At 40.2% G+C, this 27,297-nt stretch overlaps 1 protein-coding gene across 1 annotated transcript in view; it reads right to left on the bottom strand.

The window, feature by feature from the left end:
• Window positions 1-383: 383 nt before the first annotated feature.
• SHB (SH2 domain containing adaptor protein B) overlaps window positions 384-27,297 on the bottom strand; it is a 168,839-nt gene continuing 141,925 nt past the window's right edge. The window contains exon 6 of the mRNA XM_032214469.1: window positions 384-2,768. Coding sequence (XP_032070360.1) covers window positions 2,585-2,768 — 184 coding nt within the window. The 3' untranslated portion in view covers window positions 384-2,584. The remainder of the gene's footprint in view (window positions 2,769-27,297) is intronic.

The raw sequence follows: 27,297 nt of genomic DNA on the forward strand, positions 1-27,297 counted from the left end.
GATACAGAAGGATCTTGACGAACTTGAACATTGGGCACTATCTAACAAAATGAAATTCAATGGTGAAAAAAGTAAGGTTCTACATTTAGGCCAGAAAAACAAAATGCACAGGTACAGTATAGGTGGTACCTTGCTCAATAGTAGTAACTGTGAGAGGCATCTTGGAGTCCTAGTGGACAATCATTTAAATATGAGCCAGCAGTATCCAGCAGCTGCCAAAAAAGCCAACACAGTTCTAGGCTGCATAAACACAGGGATAGAAGATCCCTTCAAGATCACGTGAAGTGTTAATACCACTTTATAATGCTTTGGTAAGGCCACACTTGGAATATTGCATTCAGTTTTGATCGCCACAATGTTAAAAAAGGTGTGTTTCCTGCCTAGGCAGGGGGTTGGACTAGAAGACTTCCAAGGTCCCTTCCAACTCTGCTATTGTATTATAAGTTGTATTATATATGAAGCTAACAGAGATTAAATTGTAGACCATTCTTTAAATAACTTTGGGGATTCTGGAAGTTGTGTGGAGCAAAGATGCATTCTATGGAGAAAACCTGAGAAGAAAATAAAAAAGGAACTCAAGTGTTTTGATTTTGTTTTGTTTTGTTTAAAATGCTTTTTTTACTTCATTTAAGGGAGAAAATCCCACAGTATCTGTTAAAAAACAAATAGCAACAGGGACACTTGGCATGCAAAATTATTTTGAACATTCTTTTACATTAGTGGCAGCCAATTCAACACACATTTTACATTTCTTTGTTCTCAAACAGGTAAATCAGAATTCTGTCATCCATACCATACTGAAAAAAATGGTCTATATGGGACGAAAATGAATCAGGCAACAAAGATACTATTTATAAACCAGATCATCTGAGGACTTTTTTTTCACATTGTATAGTACAACAAACCAGTATTTTACACAGTCACTGGAGTAACAATTATTCCATTATACTTCTAAACCAGCATATGAATGAAAGGGAGTTGTATATTTGAAGGCAGTCTAGTTAAAATGTTAATTTTACAATCTTATTGCAACAAAGAGACAGTGAAAACTGCAAATTTGAATCTTGACTCAGAGCACCAATGTAGAAATGGGTAGTGCTATAAACAAGAGTGATGCAGAAGATTGGGGCTCAGTATTTTAACAAATTTAATAAACTGCGGCTGGTTGAACACCTGACCCCTAGTATGATGTGCTTCTTCCTATCTTAAATCCAGTTTATTGGATGTTTTACAGGGAAAAACTGGTTTTGTAAGAATGTATCTGCCATTAGTATAAAAGAAGAAGCACATCAAGAGGCTGCCAATTAAATTGGTTTTATGAGGGAGAAAAATACATGCCAGACCTGGCAGAAGAAGAGAGATGGGCCTATACTTTATAAATGAGGTAGAAGCCAAGTGTTGTGACAGGGTGAAGGATAAGAGAGTTTTGGAAGCAATTATTCCAAATGGTTATGAAGAAAGTGACAAGATGTGTGGAGTACAGAAACTACCCCGATTTCTGTGCATGACAAAATATATATTTTTTTGGGGGGGGGAGGGACAAAGTAGGCCTAGTTTACATTTTGTTACGCATTAGTAATTTTGAAAAACAACAACAGAAAGTTATCCATGGGTTTCCCCCATATCCCTGAGGTGGGGCCACTCTTCACACGGATGCCATTATCAACTTGAGGAAGCCTGTCTGTAGAAGGGTCATTAGGTCTGAAATGGTCATGAAACATCAACCCTTGCCACCCTGACCTTCCTTGGGAAATCAGTGAACCATCACCACTTACACTGTACGTACACAACAAAAAACAGAACTGAGTCATCGCCTTTAAATTAGGAATCAGCACAAAAAACCCTTAGAGCTTTATTGTTGTACCCCTCCCCCCGCACAAGGAGAGGGGAATAAAAATATATTTATATATGTTTATATATTAAACCACTATTTAAGTACATACCCTATTCATAAATAACCAAACACTTTCTGCCATAGCAAAATTACTCATTGAGATCTTTAAAATGACATCCTCATTAAGACAAAAAAGGGGGGGAGGTGCGTCTTTATGTTGGGTTAATTTGCGCATGAAAACAATATCACAAATCTGGGGTTGAGTGTGTAATAAGTAATTCCCAAGTCTGGAGTGTGTAGCAAACCCAGTTTTCTTTTCTCCCCTTCCACTCCGCTCCCAGAAGGGAATGGGTCCATTTGCAGATTCGGTCTGAATGTATTCTCCCCTCCCCACAAATACAGCTAGGAAGGGAGCACGTTGTGGGCCCACAGGCAGAAAGTTTTCAAGAGCTTTCTTTGGGTTTGGCAAGATTTCCATTCCTGGGAGCATGGGAGGGTGGGATTTCTGTAAAAAGAGGCATTTCTTCTTCTATGTCTGAATCCATTTTCTCTCATATAAATAGAAGCCAATGTTTCCACACAGGACATGCAAAGTAGTGCAACAATTCCACTCATACTACTATACAACAGTCTGTTTCTGGAAAGACCGAAAGGGGTCCTCTGTTTCCAAGAAATGCTGCCAATGCAGGGATCCTTCTGCTGCTGCAGCCTTCAATCTCCAATCCACAGGAAGGAGCGAGCGTAGAACAATTATAAGGTCCGGACAGCTACAGGGTACAGGAGGGACAAATGTTCAGCTCCTTTGATAGGCAGTTTCTTTGCAGTGTAGTAGTGAATAACCTCAGGCACGCTGTCAAAAGGAGGGCTGTTCTGACCCAAAATATACTTCTCTTTGGTCTTTGCCAACTTCATGTGCATAAACCCTTGGTTACTCCTGTTGGAAACAGAAAGGAGAGGACAATTGATATACAAATTTCCACATGCCACCATCGATAAGGGAATCTGATTATTAATATCTTATATGAATGTAGAACATGCTGAGTATATTAAAAAAATTCCCATCTGCCTTTGGCACCATATGTAACAAAGTAAAAACAAAGCAGAACATTTAGTTAAATAATTGCTTTAAAACTCCAGTGATCTGTAATTGAAATGACCGTAACCTGTCTGCCAGCTGCCTAAGGGAGTATGGAATATTCAGTGCTTTGGGTTGAAAGTGCTTTTATTATTTACTTATTATTTATTATTGAAATTTTCCAAGGGAATTTTATGATGGAATGCAGTATCTTTATCAGCAGCTCCTAAATGCAATTGTGCCTTTTCCTAGGATTTTGGAGCTGCCAAGAGATCCCCCAAAAAGGTGCATTTTGTTTTAAGATTCTGTAGGCAGACATTATATTTTCCAACAAAGGAGAATATTTGTAGCTCCTGGTTGAAATGAGGGGTCCTTGGTGCTCTCTGAGTTTGGTTGTTTTCTTGCAGACGTTTCATTACCCAAACTAGGTAACACCATCAATAACACCATCAATAGCTATTGATGGTGTTACCTCGTCTGCAAAAAACAACTAAGCTCAGAGAGCACCAAGGACCCCTCACTATATTTCCCCTTTTCTGCTTCTAAATTCTGAAACACTGCAGAGCCTCCATTATGAAGTAGGATGCATTCTAAGGACTAAAGAGGAAGAGTTGTTGGCTCTGATCAACCATTAATATGTATAATTGTGTGCTACATTATAGAGAATGATGCTATAAATAAATAAATATTGTCTATCCCCTAAATAGACAGAACCTCTGAATATACCCAAGTTAGGTTAACATGATAAAAATATAGACCAGTCTAAGGGTGGCTTTGGATTTTATGACAAATATGCAACTGCTCTGCATTCAGCTGTCACTTTTTTCTGCAAAGTCTAAAAACAAAAACCTCAGACAACAAATGCTTCACTAAATTTGAGGGGATAGAAACCCTCGTTGGATGATGCCTCCAGAGAAACATGTACAGCCTACCACTTAATTTATAATGAGCCAAAAAGATTTTTTTTAAAAAGAGAGAGACAGAGAGAAAAAGAAAAATCTAGGGAGATTTTTCTGGCTGTGCAGGCAATTGAAAGAAGGCTGAGAGACTGCAGGGAAGGTGTTTGAGTTTGCGTCTCAAGGGCACAAAGAGATAATTTTAAATTGAGAATAGTGCCTTTATCCCCTCTTAAATTGCTTAAGAAAATTCAGCTTTTTCATAGGGTGTGGGGATATCTCCATCCTGTGAAGAAGCTGAAGCAAATTTCAGGCTCACATTCTTCAAATTTTCCAAGGCAATTTTGTGATGAAATGACCCTTCTCTATAGAGCAGAAATCACTTCAGGCATTGTAATTATAGCTCTGGCACACTTAAAAAAATCTTGATTTAAATTTAAATTCTTTACGAGAATGATTCTCTTTTGAAACATAATTGTTCTCTAAACGATTTCCTTTAAGCCAAAGGTGACACCTCTAAATACTTATTATGAGCAGATATATTGTGGTATCCCTTCAAGTTTATTATGCTTTTTTTATCCTCCTCTAGTAAACGCTCTAAAATCCTGATGCCAAATTAATGGGATTGTAAAAACAGGTGCATATTAATTTAAAAATTAGAATAGAGACCAACCTGATAAAAGTTTTTTTTTAGATTTAATGTAAGAACAGGAGATACTAGTTAAATTTGTTTGTTTGTTTGTTTGTTTGTAGTTAGAATGATTATATATTGATTTGGATCATATACAAGATTGGTTTGGGATTTAGTTTATATACTGGGTCATGATGAGTTTTTTTTATTACTATCCATTATGTTTTATAAATCATGTTTTATAGCTTGGCATGACATGTGAATGCCGCCAACTATGGATCAGTCAAAGCAACCATAAATGAACTAGCTATGGCCTAATATTCAGACAATATGAAGGTTTTTATTTATTTATATGGAGGGAATTATACTGAAAGGTCTGAAAGAGCCAGTGAAAGGTTGGCTCTGTACCAATTTTACACAGGATTCCTACTGGCAGAATATTAGAAGAGAATATCATATTCCTGAATCCAGTTTTCCAAGCCTACTTCCCTGAAGCATATTAACATTGCCAAATTATATTTCCTTGTATTTGTAACTTTGCACGACATGACAATGCATCCCAGATTGTCTCATCATAGGACAATTTTTTATTTGTTAGAGATGGGAATATAATATGCATACGCTGTCAGTGGCTGTCCTATTATCTTGCAGCATAATCATGCTTTAGAACAGGAGCCCCCAACCTTTGGAGCACCAGGAACAGATTCCATGGAGACAGGTTTTTACGCGGACTGGAGGGAGCGTGGTTTTGCAGGCTGCCTGCCGGAACCCCAGGAAGGGTTTTGCTTGTTTGTGCAGACTGGCTGCTGGCATGCCATGGACCGGTGCTGATCCTTGGATCAGGGGTTGGTTGGAGACCCCTGTTTTAGGAAACCTGTTAAATGCACAACACTTTGAATTGATTGCTCTTCTTCCAGTCTTTTCACAACTGTATATAAAAGCTTAGGCTCTTGGACTCCTGAAGTGAACAGAAATTGACACAACTTCTACATGGTAAAAGGTTAAATGCAACATTTTCTGAAAATGTGAGTGGGTTTCCCCATAATTTATGGATAGTTATTTACACAGTCAAAAAAACAAACAAACCAGTGAATATCACAGACCAAAAAGCTGTGCACCTTTTCAGTCAATACCTGTTTTGGTAGAAAAAACAGCTTCCAAATATTTCCTATAGCCCTGATGGCAAACCTATGGCACATCAGATGTTGCCCTAGCCCAGCTCCATTCCGCATGGGAGTGTGACTCCCACTGCCCAGCCAGTCTTCGGGTCATGGCTGTGCATGTGCAGGGGGGCTGGGTGCATGCACAAGGGGGCTGGGTGCATGCACAGGGGGGCTGGGCCCATGCACAAGGGGGCTGGGTGCATGCACAGGGGGGCGCTTGCATTGCATTTTGAGGCAATGCACCCCTGCACCCAATTTTGGCTTCCAGGTTGGTGCAGGAGGTCTTCCAGGCTCAAAATGGGCTGCACCAACTTGGAAGGCAAAAATAGGTGAGGGGGGCTGGGCGCATGCACAGGAGGGTTGCGTATGAATGCACGGTGGGCAGGGTCAGGTACGCATTGCATAATGGCTGCAGGTGCTCACGTGCACTATCACACACACACTTTCAGCACATTACAACAAAAAGGTTAGCTATCACAGTCCTATAGATCACTGCTAAAGACTTGCCAAAACATTTAACTGACACTGAAGTAATTGCCCCAAAGTCCTCTATGCAGTACTGATTATACAACAGTAATCTTCATCAGATTGTTATCCAAAAGAAATATTTTCTCTAATCTCATCACAGGTTATTGTTTCAGTGTTGCATACACATAAACCAACAAACTTTGATAAGCCTGAAACCTTTTGGAACAAATTGCTTTTGACTGATAAAAACCAATGTTGACTTCTTTAGGCACTGCACGGGAAACATTTCAAGAAAAATGTCTGAGGAATTTAAAGAAAAGGATATTTTGCCAGGCATTGAGCAAGAGGATTATATAGCATCCAGTAGCACAGGAAGTATTATGTGGGCGGAAGGAAGGATGGATTCTACAAAATTTCAACATTTCCAAGAAGCTAATGTTCCATAATCAGTGAAGAAACTGAAACGAGCTTGGAAATATTAATGAGACAACGGTCCAAAATAGTTTCCCAAATCAATCATGAAGCAATTACAAGAGGGAAAGAGAAAGTCTTTAGAATGGCTGCCATGGTTCCCAAAGTTGTATATTATTTTAAAAAATGTGGAGAGATCTCAAACATGAAGTGCATGCAAAGAGTTCTAAAAATATTCTTGAACTAGAAGAATTCTACAAGAAAGCACACCAAAAGTAAGAGAAAAAAAGATATACAGCTGCCTGTAGCAAATAGTTGGAAGCTGTGTTTTCTGCGAAAGAAGGGCTACAAGGTGCTAATTGAAAGGGTGTCTAAATTTCCTAACCTTGTGTTTGTTTAGTTTTCTTTCCCCCTATTCTCATTAACCTTGATTTGATTAAATACAGAATTTAATAAGACATGAGATCAAATCAACTTGAATGGAATGTTTTCCATAATCATCCAGCTGACTGCGTGAATTGCAAGAACTTTGATGCCACCCTCTGCCTATGGAACGAAAACGTGCTCTTCTCTGCTCTCTTGCAATGTTTGCTGTTCGTGACCCATATTCAGCTGTGGTATGTGTCCTTGCAAGACTGTTAATGGATTTTTGACAGCTCTTGTTCAAAAATCTATCAGGCTTGCCTTTCTAACTGCGGACACAATGAGTGCCTGTGAATTGGGAAGCCTACTGAGGAGTGTGAGCTCCCAATCTTTCATCTGAAGAGGTGATTGTCTTCCACCCTGTACAACTTTACCTAGCTTCCTCTTGCCCCTAGAATCCCAAGGTTCAAACATTCTTCGCTCTGCAATCAGCTAAACACACAAGTGACAGGGTTAAAACACATTCATTCACTTTAATGCCCACGATGTATTGTACCCATAAAAGGCAGGTATGCTAATTTCTCAGCCACATTCTCCTCAATCGCTTAAACTCTACTGCATCTGCATCTACATACACTACAAAAGTAAAAAAGAACAGCTGGATGAGTTCTTCAAGAAGGCTTCCTGGGAAATTCCTACTTAAAGCATGTCTGCATGCAAAATAGCTACTTGGATGATGAAATCATTTCCCAGTTAACAGGAAGGAAGCTTTTGAAAACCTGGAAAATTATTGATTCTCCCTTTTTTCAGTCATATTTGCAGGGTTTCTTGCCAAATCCAATCTCAATTAAAAGCAGGTCTGGAGAAACTCCAGCAAATAAAACCAGGAAAGGCTAACCAGGAAAGCAGTTTAATGAGTAACTAGAGGAGGGAACCTATTGGATGCAATAGGTCACACTGAGATGTCTGTGGGAGAATGTTGGCAAGAGGAAAGCCAAAGCTGGCATCTCTGCTAGAAAAGGAAACAGCCTATATGATTAGATAAGGGCAGTGTTACAAAAGGTCTTGGAGGTAGAAAGAAAATGACTAAACAAGCTTGTGAAATCTCCTCTTGTTTTGGCAGCTAAAGAACAGCCTGGCTAATAACTGGTAAGGATTAATAAACTCTCATAAATTCCACCGTCATCAGGTTTCCTCCTCGTCAATACAAGGCCTTGTGAAACCTTTGGACTGTAGCTACAATAATTCCTTGGAATCTTGACCAATGTTGATGGAGAATTATCAAAACTCAGGCCAGCATATTTCAAGAGCTTCAAATTAAGAGGACAACACAGGCAAGAAGAAATTACAAGGGTATGGTGTAATGCTGGAGATTCTTTCCAAAGCTATATAATATGATAGGAAACTTGTGAAGTGATTCCAAAGATTGACATTAACTGAATGCTTCAGGATATTTTACTCTATAAATAGGAAAATTACATATAGGCTATACAAACTTAACATCCCTTTGGCATGTCTCATTCACATACCATGGAAAGCAGAGGGGGTATTCAGCAGGTTCTGACCAGTTCTGGAGAATCGGTAGCGGAAATTTTGAGTACTTCAGAGAATCAGTAAATACCACCTCTGACTGGCCCCGCCCCCATCTATTCTCTGCCTCCCGAGTCCCAGCTGATCAGGAGGAATGGGGATTTTGTAGTAACTTTCCCTTGGAGTGGGGAGGAAATGGGGATTTTACACTATCCTTCCCTGCCATGCCCACCAAGTCACCCCCACAGAACCAGCAGTAAAATTTTTTGAATCCCACCACTGATAGAAGGCCATCATGGTGTTTCTTCAGTTCCACTTAACATTCTGCATGAATCTAACCATTGCAATAGGTAAGTCACAGTTGATTGCTCAATGTATAAAATCTACCAACTGTGGTTTATTTGATACATCAAGGTAAAGCAAAACATGGTTTATCACTTTTTGTGAACAGAACCATTGTGTAGGACTTGTTTTTGTGGGTGAAATTTCAAAATGCACTCACTATATAGTACAATTATATTACAAACGGCCTGGTAGATTCACAAAACTATTTCAAATGTTAGTTAACCTTTCCAAATATCAAGTTCAGTTTTCCAGCACTGACAAATGTTGCATTCCCATAGTAAGGAGTCTTCACAAATAATCTCCAAGAATTTGAACACCCAAGTGATGTTGTACTGACCATGGCCACATAATCTGGGTTTAAAGCTTTCTCTCTAAAAATAAAGGAACCACAAAAGTGATACTGACAGCTGCATTTGGGAAGGATAGAAAAAAAGAGGCCACTGGACAGCACTGAAAGGTTTAGAGGCAGGCTACAGACAGGAGCCAGATGGAGTTGTGAGCTGCACAATTCAGCAAAACAGTATCTGCTGAAATCTAGTTAAATAAAGTGATGATTTTTCAGTCCATGAAACCCTGTCAACAGTCACTCAATTGCAATAATAATGGTAATTACGGGCTGCAACCCACTGGCTCCAGATCTAAGAGTGTTCCATCTACCCAGAACTATTCAATTATACGAAAGCTTAGATATTTTTTTTCCCTAACATGGCCAAGATACTGATGCAATCAGATGGGAATCTTATGTACATGACGAAAAAGTCCTGAGTTTTGTTTTCTGTAATTCTTCTATGTTACATGTTTGTACCTTCGCATTAATGCTTATCTTTGGTTGTTGACTACAACCTTACATATTGCAAATCAGGAAATAAAATGTGATAAAGACATTGCTTTAAGAGCTGTTCTACACACTCTAAAATCTTTTCATTGTAACACTGCAAGTAACCCTGTTTCCCCGAAAATAAGACTCTGTCTTATGTTTTTTGCCACCAAATAAGACACTAGGTCTTATTTTTTTGAGGGCAATGCCATCCACTGACTTACCTCACTTGCGCGTGTCACCCCTGGCTTCCTTTTCGCTGTCAAAGGTCTTTAGGAACTACTTCTGTGGCCGGCAAGTCTTTCCTGAAGGCTGTAGCCAATAACAGAGCTCCAGATTGATCCGGAGCTCTGTTATTGGCTGCAGAGGCCTTTAAAAAAGCCTTGCAGGCCTTGCTGGCTGCAGAAGAAATGGACAGGCAAGGCAGGTGTCGTGGTGGGTGATGCCTGGCTGCAACTGTCTGAAGGTAAGTAGTAGGGCAGCTCCCCCCCCCCCGATCATCACTCTGGCTTATTTTTTACCTGTGTACCCTGGAATGGGGTAGGGATTTAATTAGGGCTTATTTTGGGGGTTGGGGTTATATTGGGCGCATGTGTAAATATCAAGCTAGGACTTTTGGGGTAGGTCTTATTTTCAGGGAAACCCGGTACATGTTATGGTCATTAGATGGGAGAGGATTCTATATAGTACTCCTGATTTGATAATTTATAACATGTAGAGAACTTTTAAAAGTGGAAGAGTATATTGAAACTATACTCCTATCCCTGTTGTTGTACAATCCAGAATTCTACATTTCTTCTGTGACATTCTTAGATTTTTAGATTGTTAGATGAATGAGTTAAAATGCATTTGAAACCAGGCTGAAGAGGAAGCGGTGGTTGAGCAGTTCCATGTCAAATGGCCATATAGCGGCCAACACCAACGGGAGTGAAAATGTCCAAAAACTATCCACATCTGGGAGTCTATCATCTAAACTGGCAGCACCATTAGCTATCAAATGAGCAATTCTATTTCAGAAAATTTTCTATTTCAGAAAAGTTGCTTTGTGCCGACAATCAGCTTTCATTGTGAAGAACTAGCTTGATCCATGGCCGGTGATTTGTGGCATCAGACTTTTAGCAACCAGCCAGAGCACTGGAAAAATTAGTTGAGAACTGGAAAATGTGCTATGAAAGGAAAGAGGCACTTAGTTTTCCCATTTAAAATTTCCAGACATAGGCCTCTGGATGATAACAACAACCCAGCATTTTCCTGAAGCACTGTAGGTTACAATAATTGCATCAAAGCTCTGTCATGCTTCACAAGTGGAGTGTGTGCCATTCATAACCATAATTGGAAGGAATCTACTTAATACTATTCAGCCACACTACTTATAATGCAGTTCCTGCCTATGAAAAAATAGTTGTCTCAACAAAACAAATGGGACATTTTTAAAAATAAAAACGATTACGAAATACTGCACATGGCAGACACGCTTTCTTCACCCTCCCACCCCACCCCACCATTACATGAACCATCACCTTCCTAATAATTGTGGCATTTAATAAGGCTTCAGACTTTTTTGCAGCTGCCGGGACACATCGCCCACAGCAGTAGGTTGCTTCCCAAGACCTCTTACTTTCAGTTATAATTGCTTAATGCATTTTTCATGAAGAGCACAGGGTAATAGTTATGTTAAATTGCCTTCTTTTTCATGATAAAATGACTTTAAAACACTCACACGTAACATTTATGCAACTGGAGAGAGAGCATGGGCTCAATGATTATGACTCTATTACTTAGAATCCCATGCATTGTCAGGCTCACTTCATCTCAAAAGGAAAAAAAAAAGAATTTTCATTCTCCATCACAACCACACTTGTTGTATAATATGCCATAATTATAGAGTGGCCACTGCTTAGCTCTATCGCATAGACATCTGCACACTTCTGAGATCACAGAAGCTTAGTGAGTGCCTGTAGCAAGGTCCTTAGCACTGGGAATCAAGGCTGCTTATAGTGCAATCCAAATAATGTCATCACATTTTAGTCCCTGGTACATGTTTTAAATATTTTTAGTTATGGTATTCCAATCTCCCTTAATGAAACAAAGCCCCTGAGGTTGAAAAAAAACAGAAACATAAATATATTTCTCAGAATGCAGAATGTTGTAGAGCAGGGGTGTCAAACTCAAGATTTGGAGACCAGATATGGCTCACGGGGTGCTTAGATCTGGCCTGTGGGCTGATTCTACACTTGATGCATCCCCCTGGCCTGGTTGGGTATTTCCCAACAGGTTGAGTAGGTAGATTAAAAAAACTTAAAATGCCTAAGGATGTTCTATCACAGGGCTGTCAAACTCCTGGCCCGTGGGCTGGATATGTCACATGCTGGCCACGCCCACACCTGGTTTAGTGAAGGGGGAAAAAGTTGCAAAATGTCACATGACGCCACTTGTTTGACACCCCTGTTTTATCATAATGTCAGCGTTCCCAATGGGAGATTTGAAAGTACAAATCTCCCATTGTCTCATTTGCCGGGAGATTCCTCTTTGTCCTCCCATTATAGAGTCATGGGGTATGACCTCTCTTATCTGAGCATTCCCTAAAAAGTATCTATGCCTTGTTCCTCAAGGTCTTTCAAACATACCATCCACATAATTTGTCAGCTGGAATCTCTGTAGGATACAGCAGATTTTTTGCAATAAAACACTTAAAGGAAAGTATCTGTGTGGCTGCTGTACTGTAATTTCAGAAACGACAAAAAACAAGAAAAGCTATGATATGATCTGAAAGAAGGCACATGTCTAGACACAGTTCATAATCACAGCCAACTCTACTAGTTTCAGCATGGAAGAAAAAGCAAGTGTAAGCTTCCACAGAGTGAAGATCCTGCATGATCATGTTTATTTAAAAATCAGAAGACTGTCTAGGCAATTCCTTAGATTTCTTTTATGCTGTTTTTGTGAAGTTAAAAACAAAAGAGTCACTAGAAATTCCTGCTTGAGACTCTGGTGCTGTGCAGGAGAATTAGCAAAGAGTCAGAATGTGACAACTGAATCCTACTAAGAGGTCTCCTTCGTCACTGTCAACCATACCTGTTATTTGCCTACTTCTGCTTCACATCTTAGGATGTTGCAGGTGAGATAAAATAACAATATGTATGAGCAAACACTAGAGGCAGAGGGAGATAGCTCAATCAGAGGCTATTTCTTGGACCAGCTTAATAGGCGAGCTATCCTAAGGAGATAGCAATAGCCTTAGACTTATATACCACTTTACAGTGCTTGACAGCCCTCTCTAAGCTGCACAGTCAGCCTATTGCCTTCCAGTCAGGCTTCAGACCCGGTTACAGCACAGAAACCTCTTTGGTCGCATTGACCGATGATCTCTGGAGAGCCAGAGATGGAGGACATTCCTCCATCCTGGTCCTCCTTGACCTCTCAGCGGCTTTCGATACCATCGACCATGGTATCCTTCTGCGACGACTGCGGGAGGTGGGAGTGGGAGGCACCGTGTTGCGGTGGTTCTCTTCCTACCTCTCGGACAGGTCGCAGTCGGTGTTAGTGGGGGGGCAGAGATCGTCCCCTAGGCCCCTAACATATGGGGTGCCTCAGGGCTCGGTCTTATCCCCCTACTATTCAACATCTACATGAAACCGCTGGGAGAGATCATCCGCAGGCACGGGATCAGATACCATCAATATGCGGACGATACCCAGTTGTATCTGTCCGCCCCGTGCCAACTCAATGAAGCGGCAGACGTGATGAACCGAGGCCTTGAGGCCGTTAGGGACTGGATGAGGGTTAACAAGCTTGTGCTCAACCCAGAAAAGACCGAGTGGCTGTTGTGTTTCCCTCCCAAAGATTCGACCAATATTCCATCACTCAGGCTGGGGGGGTCAAATTTTATACCCCTCAGAGAGGGTTCGCAACTTGGGAGTCCTCCTAGATCCACAGCTATCGTTTGACCACCACCTGATGGCTGTGACTAGGGGGGCATTCGCCCAGGTTCGCCTGGTGCGCCAGTTGCGACCCTACCTGAATCGGGAGGCACTCACAACAGTCACTCGGGCCCTTGTGACCTCTAGGCTGGAATACTGCAATGTGCTCTACATGGGGCTGCCCTTGAAGAGCATCCGGCGACTTCAGTTGGTACAGAACGCGGCCGCGCGAGTGATTGTGGGTGCACCGCGGTTCACCCACATAACACCTATCCTCCGCGAGCTGCGCTGGCTACCTGTCGATCTCCGGATGCGCTTCAAGGTGCTATTAGTCACTCATAAAGCCCTGCATGGTAGTGGATCTGGATACTTGAGAGACCGCCTCCTGCCAATCACCTCCCTGCGACCAATTAGATCACACAGATTGGGCCTCCTCCGTATTCCATCAGCCAGCCAGTGCCGGCTGGCAACTACAAGGAGGAGGGCCTTCTCAGTAGTTGCCCCGACCCTTTGGAACGAACTCCCCGTGGAGATTCGTACCCTCACCACCGTCCAGGCCTTCCGCATAGCCCTCAAGAACTGGCTAGCCCGTCAGGCCTGGGGACAAGGATAGTTGCCCCTCCCGAATGATGAATGTATGTTGCTTATTACTTTTATTATATGTGTCTATGTTACTGTTTGTACTTCCCCTCCCTGATTTTATGTGAGCCGCCCTGAGTCCCCTCAGGGAAAAGGGCGGCCTACAAATGTTAATAAAATCTAAATCTAAATCTAAACAATTTTGGTTCTCATTTTATCCACCTCCGAAGGATGGAAGGCTGAGTCAACCTTCAGCCTGCTGAGATCTGAACTGCCAAATTGCAGGCAGCAGTCAGCCAACAGAAGTAGCCTGCACTCTAACTACTGTGCCACCGTGGCTCATAAGATGGGATGGGGTCCATAATATACATTTCATCTCTGCTATGAACTCCTGAGAAGTGGCTCCTGAGCCAAGCCACCAGTCCTGTAACTTTACCTCCCATACTTGCAGTAGCAAGTACAATAAAATGAATCTATAGTAATATTATACATTACGATACAGTAGGTGATTATATTAGACTATATCACTGTACCCTATGTCATCTCCCCTGAAATGTACCACACATATGCCTGCTCTGGGAGGACCAATGTTCTTTCTGCAAGATATCAAACTTTAATTTATGACAATGATCAGTTGATTATTATTGATCAATTTTAGGTTGTTACAGAGATTCCCTACTGAGAATGATCTTGAAACCCTCTCATCATCATCATTCAGATGTATGACTCAAAAGCTCTTGGCTATAATGATGAGTAATGTCTTTGGTGACCTGTTTGGTCTCAATGCAGCTATTCCCCTATATAGGATCTATTGCTTTGCTATTTAGAGTATTGTCAAATTATAGATTTTAATCTGGGAAAAGAATGATGGAACAGGAGACTATCAGATTCCTACTCACATTCCCTACAACTTGCCTTTTGGTTGATACTTCTATCTCTTCACTTCATTTATTTCCTGGAATTTATAGCTCCCATCCTATTCAGTAAAATGTTGTGCTTAGCATGAGAATGCAGCTGAATTCCCCAACAGAATAGCTTCAATTAACTAAATGGCAATGGCAGCTTAAAAAAAAAATTAACAAAAAGTAAATAGGAACAAGTAAATCTGAGCTCATTTCTCTCCCATCCCCCAATAGGGTGGAAGGACAAGAGGAATGCAGAAATGCAACTTTGAACACATAGTTTTGACAGCAGTCAGAACTTCAGTATCTTTGCCAGTTTTTTGTAGGTACTATTGGAAATCAAAAGAGCAATAGCCATTACTCACACACATAGGTGTGGACACATCCTAACATCCTGCCTTCTGCTGTAATTATCCTTATTATTTACTTCAAACAAGATTTTATTGGAAACTGAATCCGCATGTTTCCCTTTCACCTTATTCTTGGTTACTTTAGATCTATGGCTACGTTGCTCTCTAATATTCTGAGCTAGGAAGGGAAACAGTAAGAAAATAAAAGGTCTGTTGCAATGTAAAAGAATTTCATATATTCAATCCATCATTTTCCGAAAAAGCATACAGGATAAGGAAGCAAACATAAATGCCATCAGAGTCTGTTGGGAGTGGACAGAAAGGGGCTTATATTAAATATATGAATGATGCATTAAAGATGTCAATGGCAAAAACTAAACAAACCAAGAATTCTGCCAGAGGCAAGCCCAGGCTTGTGTTCAATGAAGCTATTTGGTTGCGTCATTGCCATGCTATTTTTCATAATCTAAGAAAGTGATCGGATATAAGCCTCAATGAATGCCCTACACCTGGAAGAATTGTCTTTTTAAAATAACGTGTGAAATTTGGGCAGGGGGAACAACAAGGTATACAGTACCCAAAGTTAAAAGCTTACTAATCTACAATGGAATCTAGTTTGTTGTGGTTGCGATATCAGGGTGGAAACGGTGAGTTTTAATCCTATCTTAGGTGTGGAGCCAGCTGGGTGACCTTGGGCTGGCCACTTTGTCAGCCTGTGGAAGGAGGTAATGGCAAATTAGTACTCCTAAAATCTTGCCAAGAAAACATCAAGAACTCATCCCAACAGTCACCAGGAGTCAAGACTGACTCAAAAGTACCGATAGAAGGAAATATTTGCAGCTCAGGTCAATGGGGTCCTTGGTGCTCTTGGAGCTTGCTGTTGTTGTTTTTCTGCAGGCATTTCATTACCAAACTAGGTAACATCATCAGTGCCAATGATGTTACCTAGTTTGGTAATGAAATCTCTCCAGGAAAACCACTAAGCTCAGAAGGCACCAAGGACCCCATTGACTCAAAGGGGAAAAAATTACAATGACCGATCTAAAGTGCTCAGCAAATTCATGAGGATATTTCTCCTGCCCTCCTGCCACAAGACAAACATGGAGCAATATCTGATTCTTTATTATATTGCTATTCCCTTGACATAACAGACATCAGACCCTCCTTCCTAGCTATGCTTCTTGTAGGATAACAACAACAACAACAACAACAACAGTAGCAAAAACCACTGGGAACATCAAGTTCAGAAGGTTTTAGAGAATGAGAGTCAAGATCTTGTGGTACTTCAGAATCCAGACTGACAGGCACTTGGCCCACAACACGCCTGAAATAACAATAGTTGAAAAGAAAAAAGTATGGTTCATTGACATTGCAATACCTGGAGATGCACAAATTGAAGATAAACAGCTAGAAAAAAATCACAAAGTACCGGGACTTGCAAATTGAAGTTGAGCGACTGTGGAAAAAGAAATTGTCTGTTGTCCTGATTGTAGTTGGAGCCCTTGGAGCAATACCTAAAGGGCTACGTCGCTATTTGGAAATTTTAAATTTATCAGACTTGAACATTCTGATTCTACAAAAAACCCATCCTACTTGGAACAACTTATATCCTCCGACGTTATCTTAACAGTTCCTAGGTCCTTAGTTAGGACTCGAGCTGTTGAGCTACCAACTAGCCCCAAAGGCTGTGAATCTCACCAAAAATTAACATAATAATAATAATAATAATAATAACAACAACAACAATAAAAACAACAATAATAATATTAAAACAACAACAAACTGGTGGGAACATAAGCCTGAAAAAGTCACTGAAAATCAGATGGTCAAGAACTTACGGGATTTTCGTATACAAACGGACAAAATACTGGCGCATAATACACCAGACATCACACTGGTTGAGAAAAATAAGGTTACAATCATAGACATCGCAATACCAGGTTATAGCAGGGTCAACGAGAAGGAACACGAAAAAATATCAGGATTTAAAAATCGAAATTCAACGATTATGGCACAAACCAGCAGTGGTAATTCCAGTGGTAATCGGCACACTGGGTGCTATTCCAAAAGCACTGGAATTACATTTAAAACAGTTAAAAATTGACAAAATCACCATCAGTCAAATGCAAAAAGCCGCACTGCTTGGATTTGCATGCATATTACGAAAATAGGTTACGACGTCCTAGGCCCCTGGATGGGGCCCGACTAGTAACCAATGCTAAATCCAGCGAAACAACTGGCCGCTGTGATACAATTGTATAATAATAATAATCAAGAATGGAGAGTTGGCAGAACAAAGCACTGCATGGCCAATTTCTGGAAAAAATAAAAGATAAAGTGGACAGTGAACAAACTTTGTTATGGTTAACAACAGGTACATTAAAGAAAGAAACAGAGTCACTAATCCTGGCTGCGCAAGAACAAGCTATCTGCGCAAATGCCATTAAGGCCAAAATTGAAAAATCCTCTGATGATGCCAAGTGCAGACTTTGCAAAGAAGCTGATAAAACTGTTGATCACATACTCAGCTGCTGTAAAAAAATCATGCAGACTGATTATAAATTGCGGCACAATTCAGTAGCACAAATGATCCATTGGAATTTGTGCAAAAATTATAATATTAAAACAGCAACAAACTGGTGGGAACATCAGCCTGAAAAAGTCACCGAAAATCAGATGGCAAGTTCTTGTGGGATTTCCATATACAAATGGACAAAATACTGGCACATAATACACCAGACATCACACTGGTTGAGAAAAATAAGGTCACAATCATAGACATTGCAATACCAGATGATAGCAGGGTCGCCGAGAAGGAACATGAAAAAAATTGCAAAATACCAGGACTTAAAAATTGAAATTCAACGACTATGGCACAAACCAGCAGTGGTAATTCCAGTGGTAATTGGCACACTGGGTGCTATTCCAAAAGCACTGGAATTACATTTAAAACAGTTAAAAATTGACAAAATCACCATCAGTCAAATGCAAAAAGCCACACTGCTTGGAACTGCATGCATATTACGAAAATAAGTTACGACGTCCTAGGCCCCTGGTGGCCCGACTAGGAACCAATGCCAAATCCGGCGAAACAACTGGCCACTGTGATACAATTGTATAATAATAATAATCAGATACTTTTGAAAAGAAGAACTTTTAGAATTTATTTGAAAGCAGGGAGAAATCTAGGGGGGTCCCTTCCAACAACAGGCACTTGCTTAAACAACAACTTTCTAACAGCAGGATCCTCTGCCACTTCCTTGTAAATGCAAAGAGGACTTGAGGTATGATTTAAACCACATCCTTTGGCTGAAATGTTTGTAGAGGTGGTGTGAAGTCTTTATGGCCTTCCCTGGATCCCACATCAAATGATGACATTTCGAGCATTTGGAGTTCAAACATTGTCATTGCTTCTGGATCCAAGCTTCTGGTGGCTGTGAAGATCTTGAAAGTTTGTTGGGGCTTAAAACTTGCAGCCAATACAGGCCTGGATTCTAGTTTGCTAATGGGAGTGCCACTGAGCACAATTCTGCTGGTTGGCATTCTCTCCTACCCTCACTTTCCAGTTATTTTATTGTGCCCTCAAATGTTTGCCTGAGAATACAGGGAGACCATCACAGATTGGCATGCCCGCTAGCAATATTGCAGGGAAAAAGAGAGCTGGCTAAAAAAATCTCCTTCACCCAGCAGGACTCGCTTAAGAAATCTAAGAACAAAAGGGTTTATTTCATTCACGGATGTTCAGTTAGGGCTTAAGCTATAAAGTGCCCCTCTTATCCCATGGATGGGAACTTTCATGCAAAATACTGTGTTAAAAGGGAAAAACCAATAGGTCTTTGCAAATAAATAAATGGAGATGAGAGCCAGCAAGGGCTTAAGTTCACACCATAGATATTCACTGTAAGACATATCCATTTCATGTTAAGACACAAGAATTTTTAAATGCAATTCTCCCGCTTAAAGAGAGATGAAAAAACACTGAGCAAAACTCAACAGAATTCACCACTGCAGTGCTACCATTAGTCCCTGATCGGCAGAGTTTTACAAAGTAGCAGTCCATGGATTTATTTTGAGAAATCAGATCAACATTTTTGCTTGATGGCCACATCAAATAAATGGCCGATGAAATGACAAAACTTGAACCTGGGCAGTTGTTTCCAGACAAATCAGATGATCCAAGGCAATATGGACGTCCCGCCTAGTCATAAAGAATTGAAATATTTTTCAGTATTTCTTCACTTTCTGTTTTTCATGATAGGAAGATGTATATCTTTTTAGCAACCAAGACATTAATAGCCAAATATGTGCTGGGAATTACAAGAGCTATAATTTAATATAGTTTGAGAAGCCCAATTTAAGTCAAGCTCTTTGCATCTACCCCAAAGTTAAAGATAGAACTGAATGCAGTTTAAATAATCACAACAACAACTGTTTCGGGTAATTTTGGAGGAAATCCAAGGGATTCTTTTTAAGGCAAGGTGGATGACAGACTCTGAGGCTGCCTGGGAACAGGGCAGAGGACAATGGAAAGCAATCTGTTTATTTTAATAGCTGAAACATAAGAACAACGCTGTCTAATGGGGAAAGTTGGAATTGATAGCTTTTTAGAAAAAGCAATTGCTCTTTTTAAGGTACTTTGTCAATTAATTATAAATTGTGACTGAGCTACAATCACTTGAGACTTAACGTTCTGAAATAATGGGGTACACCTAATTATTTCTTACACAAATTGACTTGCTTTGTAAGCAACAACTTTATTCTTCACCTTTAACAATTCTCTGTCACTCTCTACTACACAACCATGTTGCATTGACAAATGGGATATGGACTGACAGATCATCCTCAACTTATGACCACAATTGGGATCACAACAGTGTCACTAAGTGAGGTAGTTAAGTGAGACACATTAGATTTTATGATCTTCTTTTGCTGTGATCATTAAATTACCATAATCATTAAGTGAATCACATAGCATCCCTGAATGACTTTGCTTTTTGGAAGCCAATTGGGGAAGTTGCAAATGGTGATCATATGACTTAGGGACAATGCAACCATCATAAACACATGCCAATTGCCAAATGATCCGAATTTTGATCTTGTGACTCTGGGGAAGCTATAAAAGTCATAAGTGTGACCAGTTGTAAATCACTTTTTTTCAGCGCTGTTGTAACCTTGAATGAATGGTTCCAAGTTGAGAACTTTCTGTATATTGTTAATTATCCCTCTTTTTGGTGCCAGAAGCCTCCTAATTTTACTTTAAAAATAGTAACTGCACTTCGAACGAAGTGTTGGTGCTGCAAACAGCATTGTTTTTTGCTTCTCTGACAAGCATTAAAAACCACAGGCAGAACATTTATTTCTGGGCAACATCTAGTGTTTGTAAAATTAATCAATTCTAGTGATATGTAGACTGAAAGATTCCATGTGTTTCGGTTCTACTGTTTGGGACTAAAGAAGCTTTATTCTCAGGTGCCCTAAAAATGTTTCAGAAAGCACTGAAAAAAAAAAGGGCAGCGTCAGCCAGCAGAACAAGTGTCTTGTAGACACTACTGTATGGAGATTTTTCAAAGCTCTAGAAAGCCTTTTAACAAGTGAACTGAAGGCACATGAGTTTTGCAGAGTGGCCCTTGCAGAACCTGGACCTATGAGGCTGAAGAGCAATGAATGACATTTTACAGCAAGAAAGACAACATCCCTATTTTGAATTTTTACAAAATCCAGTGATTGGTTGAAATCTTACATTGCAGTATCCGAATCGGTAAATGCTTGGGTTCTGAAAGGAGTATGACTTATTCTGAAGAACATTTGAAACAAGTTAAAGTAATGATTGCTACCTACCATTATATTTCCAATAGCTCATTTAGCTTCAAAGGACAGGGACATATATAGGGTGCAAAGAACAAATCATTCATATTTTATTAAAATTAAATTAAATTCTTGAGGCATACATAGTATACATCTCTCTATTTTATTCACGATTATAATTTCAATTCTGGAGATATGCTTACTGTGTTTCCCCAAAAATATGACATGTCCTCATAATACAGTCATGCCACATTTTTCTGGTGGGCAAAAATATAAGCCCCCTGGACAACCCCCCACCTCCGGCCAGGCAGAGCGCCGCTCACCAACCTAGCAGTATCCTGAAGGTGACAAGCCGCGGGAACCTGGGGGGAGGCAAAGGTGATCGTGTTGCTTGGTGTCTTCGGGATACCGCTAGGTTGGTGAGCAGCGCTGTGCCCAGCTGAAGAGAGGGGTTGCCGGGCAGCTGCTCTCTTGCAAGAGGGCTCCCAAAGAGCTGGGGACATCCTCATGGGTGATGTGCTGTTGCAGCAGTGCAACACAACAGCCATGAAGCGACCACACTCATGAGCAGCCACACGGCAAACCCCCTTTGCAGCTCGGCACAGTGCCATTCACTGACCTAGGGGTATTGCCAAGCCACATGAGCGCCTGTTCGCTGCCGTCTGGCTCCCGTGGCTTGGCGCCTTCCAAATGCCAGTGAATGGCGCTCTGCATGGCTGGAGAGGGAGGTTGCATAAGTGGCTGTTCTGCTCTCGCTCACCCACCTCCCAGCTTCACGATGCATGGCCCAGCTCTCATTATGGAGCCACAGCACCTCCGCCACCCAGCCTGGCTTTTTCCGCGGCTTCCAATCCGAGTCTATCGGCAGTGGCAGTTCTGGGCGCACATTCTATGGCTGTCCACTCTGCAGGCAGCTGGCCCACAATCATAGAGCATGCGCCCAGAGCGGCCACTGCCGAAAGACTTGGGTTGGAAGTGTCAGAAAAAGCCAGGCTGGGATGGCGGCGGCGGTGGAGGTCATTCGCCCATGAGGCTCTGCCCGGCTCTTTGGGAGCCCGCTCACAAGAGAGCAGCTGCCTGGCAACCCCAAAACATAATAAAGTCCAAGCCATATTTTGTAGGTAAAAAGAAAATAAGACCCTGTCGTATTTTCAGGGAAACATGGTAGTAATTATGTGCGGGTATCACATATGAACCTGGGAGCTGAGATTATGTACTACTGTTCTAAGACTTCTAGTGTTGCAGATTTAATGCCTTGTTTCTGCTCTGTTTTGTTAAGTCTTTTCCTTTTGCAAATGGAGGCTTGTTTTGTTATTTTTTACACCCCACTCTATTTTTCTACAGATCTAACATGTGCATTCATTATCTGAACCTCTCCATAGTTTAATCAACTAAAATCAGAAAATGGTAGATCATACTTCTATGAATTTGTATGCAAACACTTCAGCTGATTTTAGGCAGCTTGGAAAATGCAATTTGCAAAGGTCAGTTTTCATCTCTTTGTAATTTGGGCTTTAGATAGCAAAACCTCTCAGGGCTTGGTATTCTATCAATTTCCTGACAATTGATTTCCATAGAGTAGTTTCTTTCTCTTCCTAAATTAAATTTACATCTTTCTGGTTTCCAAATTGATTTATGTACGAACAGACAACAAAACAGTCTTACGTTTTATCATTTGCACCACAATAATATGCCTATTTAATTATAAGTGTCTCTAGCCTGGCTGCTGGAAAACAGTCTAAAATTTGTATTGATTTTTTGGGGGTATAAAACTAAAATGGCCAACTATCTTAGATACAATAATTCTGGCCAGATCACAAGAGTCAATAACAACATTTCTCACAAAAAACCTAACAAGAAACACATCAGGTTTCCTCTCATGGTGCCATGACATCCTATTAACTCCACACTTGCTGGGCTCATTTATTTCCTAGCCTGGCGGATGGGCGAAGAGTCTTGACTGCCTAGAAGGTTGTTCTGAAAGGGTGGAGGCAGATATGGAAAAGGTACATAGTCAAGATCACACCAGATGATACCATTTAAGAGAAGGACCTGGAGTGATGCATAGATACTCTCAGGGAGAGGTGGCCCTGCAGATAACCTGGCCCATGGTACGCAAGGCTTTAAAGGTGATCATCAGCAGTTTGAATTTTAAAGTCTTCATAATAAGATTTCTTTTAATTTTTCCTTAAAAAGAGAATATTTGTAGCTTAGGTTCAAAAGGAAGGGGTCCTTGATGCTCTCTGAACATGGTTGTTTTCTTGCAGATTTTTCATTATCCAAACTACCTTGTTTCCCCGAAAATAAGACAGGGTCTTATTTTCTTTTGACCCCCCTTATTTTCAGGGAGGTCTTATTATTTTTGAGTTACAGGAGGCAGCGATCATGGTCACCTGCAGCTGTGTGGCAATATTTTTGGGGAGGGCTTATTTTAGCGCATGCCCGATTGGGCTTATTATCTGGGGAGGCCTTATTTTCAGGAAAACAAAGTAGGTAACATCATCAGTGCTAGCTTCACTACCTAGTTTGGGTAACAAAATGTCTGCAAGAAAACAACTAAGTTCAAAGAGCACCAAGGAGCTCTCTCTTCCTTGAACACAAGCCATCTATGAATAGGAGTTATTCTCTCTGTGCTTAATAGCTGGATAGGTATATGCATTTTAATGATGAACTTATTTTTTCCAGTGGTTTCCATGCAGGCTACCATATTCTCCCCTTTTAATTGAGAAATTCACATCATTAACTGCTAACATTTTAAATTCTGGTTGCTGAGAGAAGGTTTTAAGTTTAAGAAGAATTTCTTGCTGACAATGCAGAAATGAGTCATGAATATAGACAACTGCTTTACCAAGTGAAAATTTGTGGAATTACACACAAAAATTTGAACACGTATGTATCAAAACACCAAAAAAAGAGAACACAATGAAGCTTCTGTTGGCAAGCTATTCCATTACTTGACTGTTCTCACTGTCAGAAAATTTCTCCTTATTTCTAAGTTGAATCTCTCCTTGACCAGCTGCCATCCATTATTCCTCTCTTGGCTTTCGGGTGCCTTGGAAAACAGCTTGACCCTCTCCTCTCTGTGGCAGGCCCTCAAATATTGGAGCACTGCTATCATGCCTCTCCTGATCTTTCTCTTCACTAGACTAGCCATGCCAAGTTCCTGTATCCGTTCTTCATATGTTTTAATCTCCAGTCCCCTAATCATGTTGGTTTCTCATCTCTGCCCTTTTTCTAGAGTCTCCACATCTTTTTAATAGTGTGGTGACTAAAACTGGATGCAGTATTCTAGATGTGGTTTTTCTAAGGCTTTATCTATTGGTCTTAGTACCTCACTTGATCTTGATTGTATTCCTCTGTTAATGCAATTTAGGATTGCAATGGCTTTTTTGGCTGCAGCAGCATTACATGCTGCACAGCAGATAGCAAGTTTTATATTATAACTAATCAACCCAATCTGTTGGGTTATTGTTTCAGAGGTATTTCCTTAGCTAAATAGAGAAAAAGAATGACCATGGACAGGCAAAAAAATCTCTGAGAGTTGGAAGAACTTCCTTCTGGCTTGTAGGAAGCTGGCAGGAAGCCTTGGAAATGATGATCACATGATGGCTGACCACGGCAGAGCAGCAGCACTGAACTTTGCCAAAACATTGCCAAATTATAATTCCAAGGGAATTATGGTTGCCAGATTTTGGATGCATTCTGTAGGGTACATCTGAGATATATTGATTCAAAAATGGTTGCCCCGTGATGCACCATTTCATTCAATTGAAAGTTACATATAATCAGACAAGACAGATTTGGGGGATTATGTATTGTTATAATACTGCAGTAGAAGTGTGTGAAGTGCTGACAGATAAGCTCCAAAAAATAAACTTCCTAAATGCAAATCCAAAATATATATCCACAGAGGAGGATCTCTGTTGGTTCTCTACTTGAAACCCTGCTTTGGGATCGCTTCCTTCCTCTCAGAAAGTCTCAGTAATTCTGGGAAAGACATAGATAATAGTTTCCTCTGAGAATGAGCAATTCTTTATGTGCTTGAAAAGGAAAATCTGTCTTGGATGAAGTGTTCCTACAGTTCTAATTCACAATTGGGACATAGTTAAAACTAGAAGTTAAGAAACAAGCTGTAGAAATGGTTTTTTCAGGCTGATAAGCAAGTGAAAGGAATCTTGATGCTCTTATTCTTTTCTACTCTTTAAAACCTTTCTTTGGGAATTGTAAAATGATAGAGTGGTTTAATTGTCCACCAGTATTCAAATTACCTTTATGAGGATAACGTTGAAATGGATATATAACAAGCTAACTTCAATTTCCTTTATTTACGGGTTGGATTATTTATGCCCACCTCATAAATAACCCTGCCATTTTCAGAGCATATTAATTAAAACACCCAAAGAGCAATTGCAGGCATTTAACATCATTTTCATTAAGCTGTTTCCATGGTGCTGCATTTATTACTCTTATTCCTAAGTGAAGTAATCTTGACGAAAAGGAAATCTATTAGCTCTGGAATGAGTAACTGCAAACTGTGACACTTGACTAGACAATGCTGAGAAGAAATTCAATAAATTGCTGCTTTGGGAATTTGTTCTAATGGACTGCAAAAGTTGGCAGGCTAGTGCAGTAATATAATGTGTGTATTTGTGTGTGTGTGTAGGTTGTACGTGTGCGGGAGGGAGGGAGAGATAGATAGAGATAGATAGATAGAGATAGATAGATAGATAGATAGAGAGAGAGAGAGAGAGAGAGGGAGAGGGAGAGAGAGAAAACTATAGTACTGGGTTACCTTCAGAAGCTAGAGAGAGATTTATTTATGTTTCTGACTGTAGAAGAGGCCTGCATTATTTTTGATCTCGTTGAACCAAAATGAAAGCACCAGTTACGTTGTTGAATCCTGTTAAATGTGTGCTAACACTCCTAATTTTTCATCTTCAGGCAACTGGTTGCCTGAAACTTGATAAGTCCTCTTGTGGTCTACTACCCAACACTAGTGGGTCACATGTTGATATGCCCGCTAGCCATGCTGTACTTCAGCCTTCACTGTAATTCCCAAGTCAGGGTAATAATGTGTGCAATTTTTTTTTACAAATATTACTAACTTGCTTTTCCATGAGGAAGTCATTGAGAGTGCAATTAAAACCCTAAAATCCATCCAAACTTTTATTCTGTCCTCATGACTTCTTTCATGACACTTCTGCAAAGTGTACCAATTAGAAGTATGATGTACAATGTTGTTTTTCAAGCTTACCAACTTCAAGACATTGAAATCCACACACCTTAGAGTTGCCAAGTTTGATAAACACCGGTGTATGGTATTTCCCTTGTTCTGCCAATGAATTTATATTGAAAACTTGCCATTTTCAAAACAGATTCATTGAAATAAGGTATGGAATCCTATTCCTCAGCTTACCTTTCTTAAAAAGCACATGATTTAGTTCTTTAAAAATGCTAGTATTTATCTAAGCAAAGGCAGTAAAATACATACATACATATTAAATACTTTCACACCAAGATGCTAAAGATGCCTAAGATATATATTCAGGTTTGTTTTTAAAGCTAATGAAAAGAAGGAGAAAAAGATAAAAGAGGAAAATGGGGATTGTGGGAGATTGTAGAATGTGGCTACTGTGTAAAATTAAAAAGCAGATGAGTCTGAGTAAAATAGATTACCCAACAAAATCAAGTTGCTTTTAACCTCCTCAGTGCATCATATACAAGCATTAAAACTGTGCAAATTATTTCCACATTCTGGGCACATGCAGGCATAATCAGGATCAAATGGGCTGCTTATTTGAATCTGGGCAAGTGTGTCTGGAGCAGGAATTTGAATTACGAGAATTAGACCTGAATTTAAAAAATCTCAGTGAGCATATGTATGGGTCGCCAACTTTAGGAGATCACTTCCAACTTTCCTAATTATGACTATCATTTCTGACATGACCCATATTGTGAGATACCGCAACAAACTACAGGTAGTCTTTGCTTAGCTACACAAGTGGAATCAGCAACTCAGTCATTAAGTGAGATGGTTGCTAAGTGAAACAGTTTCAAATCTGTATCTGATGTTCACAAACTATCAAAGGTTGCAAATGTGACCTTCTGATTAGATTCCAATGATATGCAATTAAAGTAAGCATTGCAGGAAAGAGTTACCTTGGTGAGAAGGATGACATAGAAGTTTAATAAATAAATGAAATAACAA

The sequence above is a fragment of the Thamnophis elegans genome, chromosome 3 (genome assembly GCF_009769535.1).
Source record: "Thamnophis elegans isolate rThaEle1 chromosome 3, rThaEle1.pri, whole genome shotgun sequence".
Classification (NCBI taxonomy): Eukaryota; Metazoa; Chordata; class Lepidosauria; order Squamata; family Colubridae; genus Thamnophis; species Thamnophis elegans.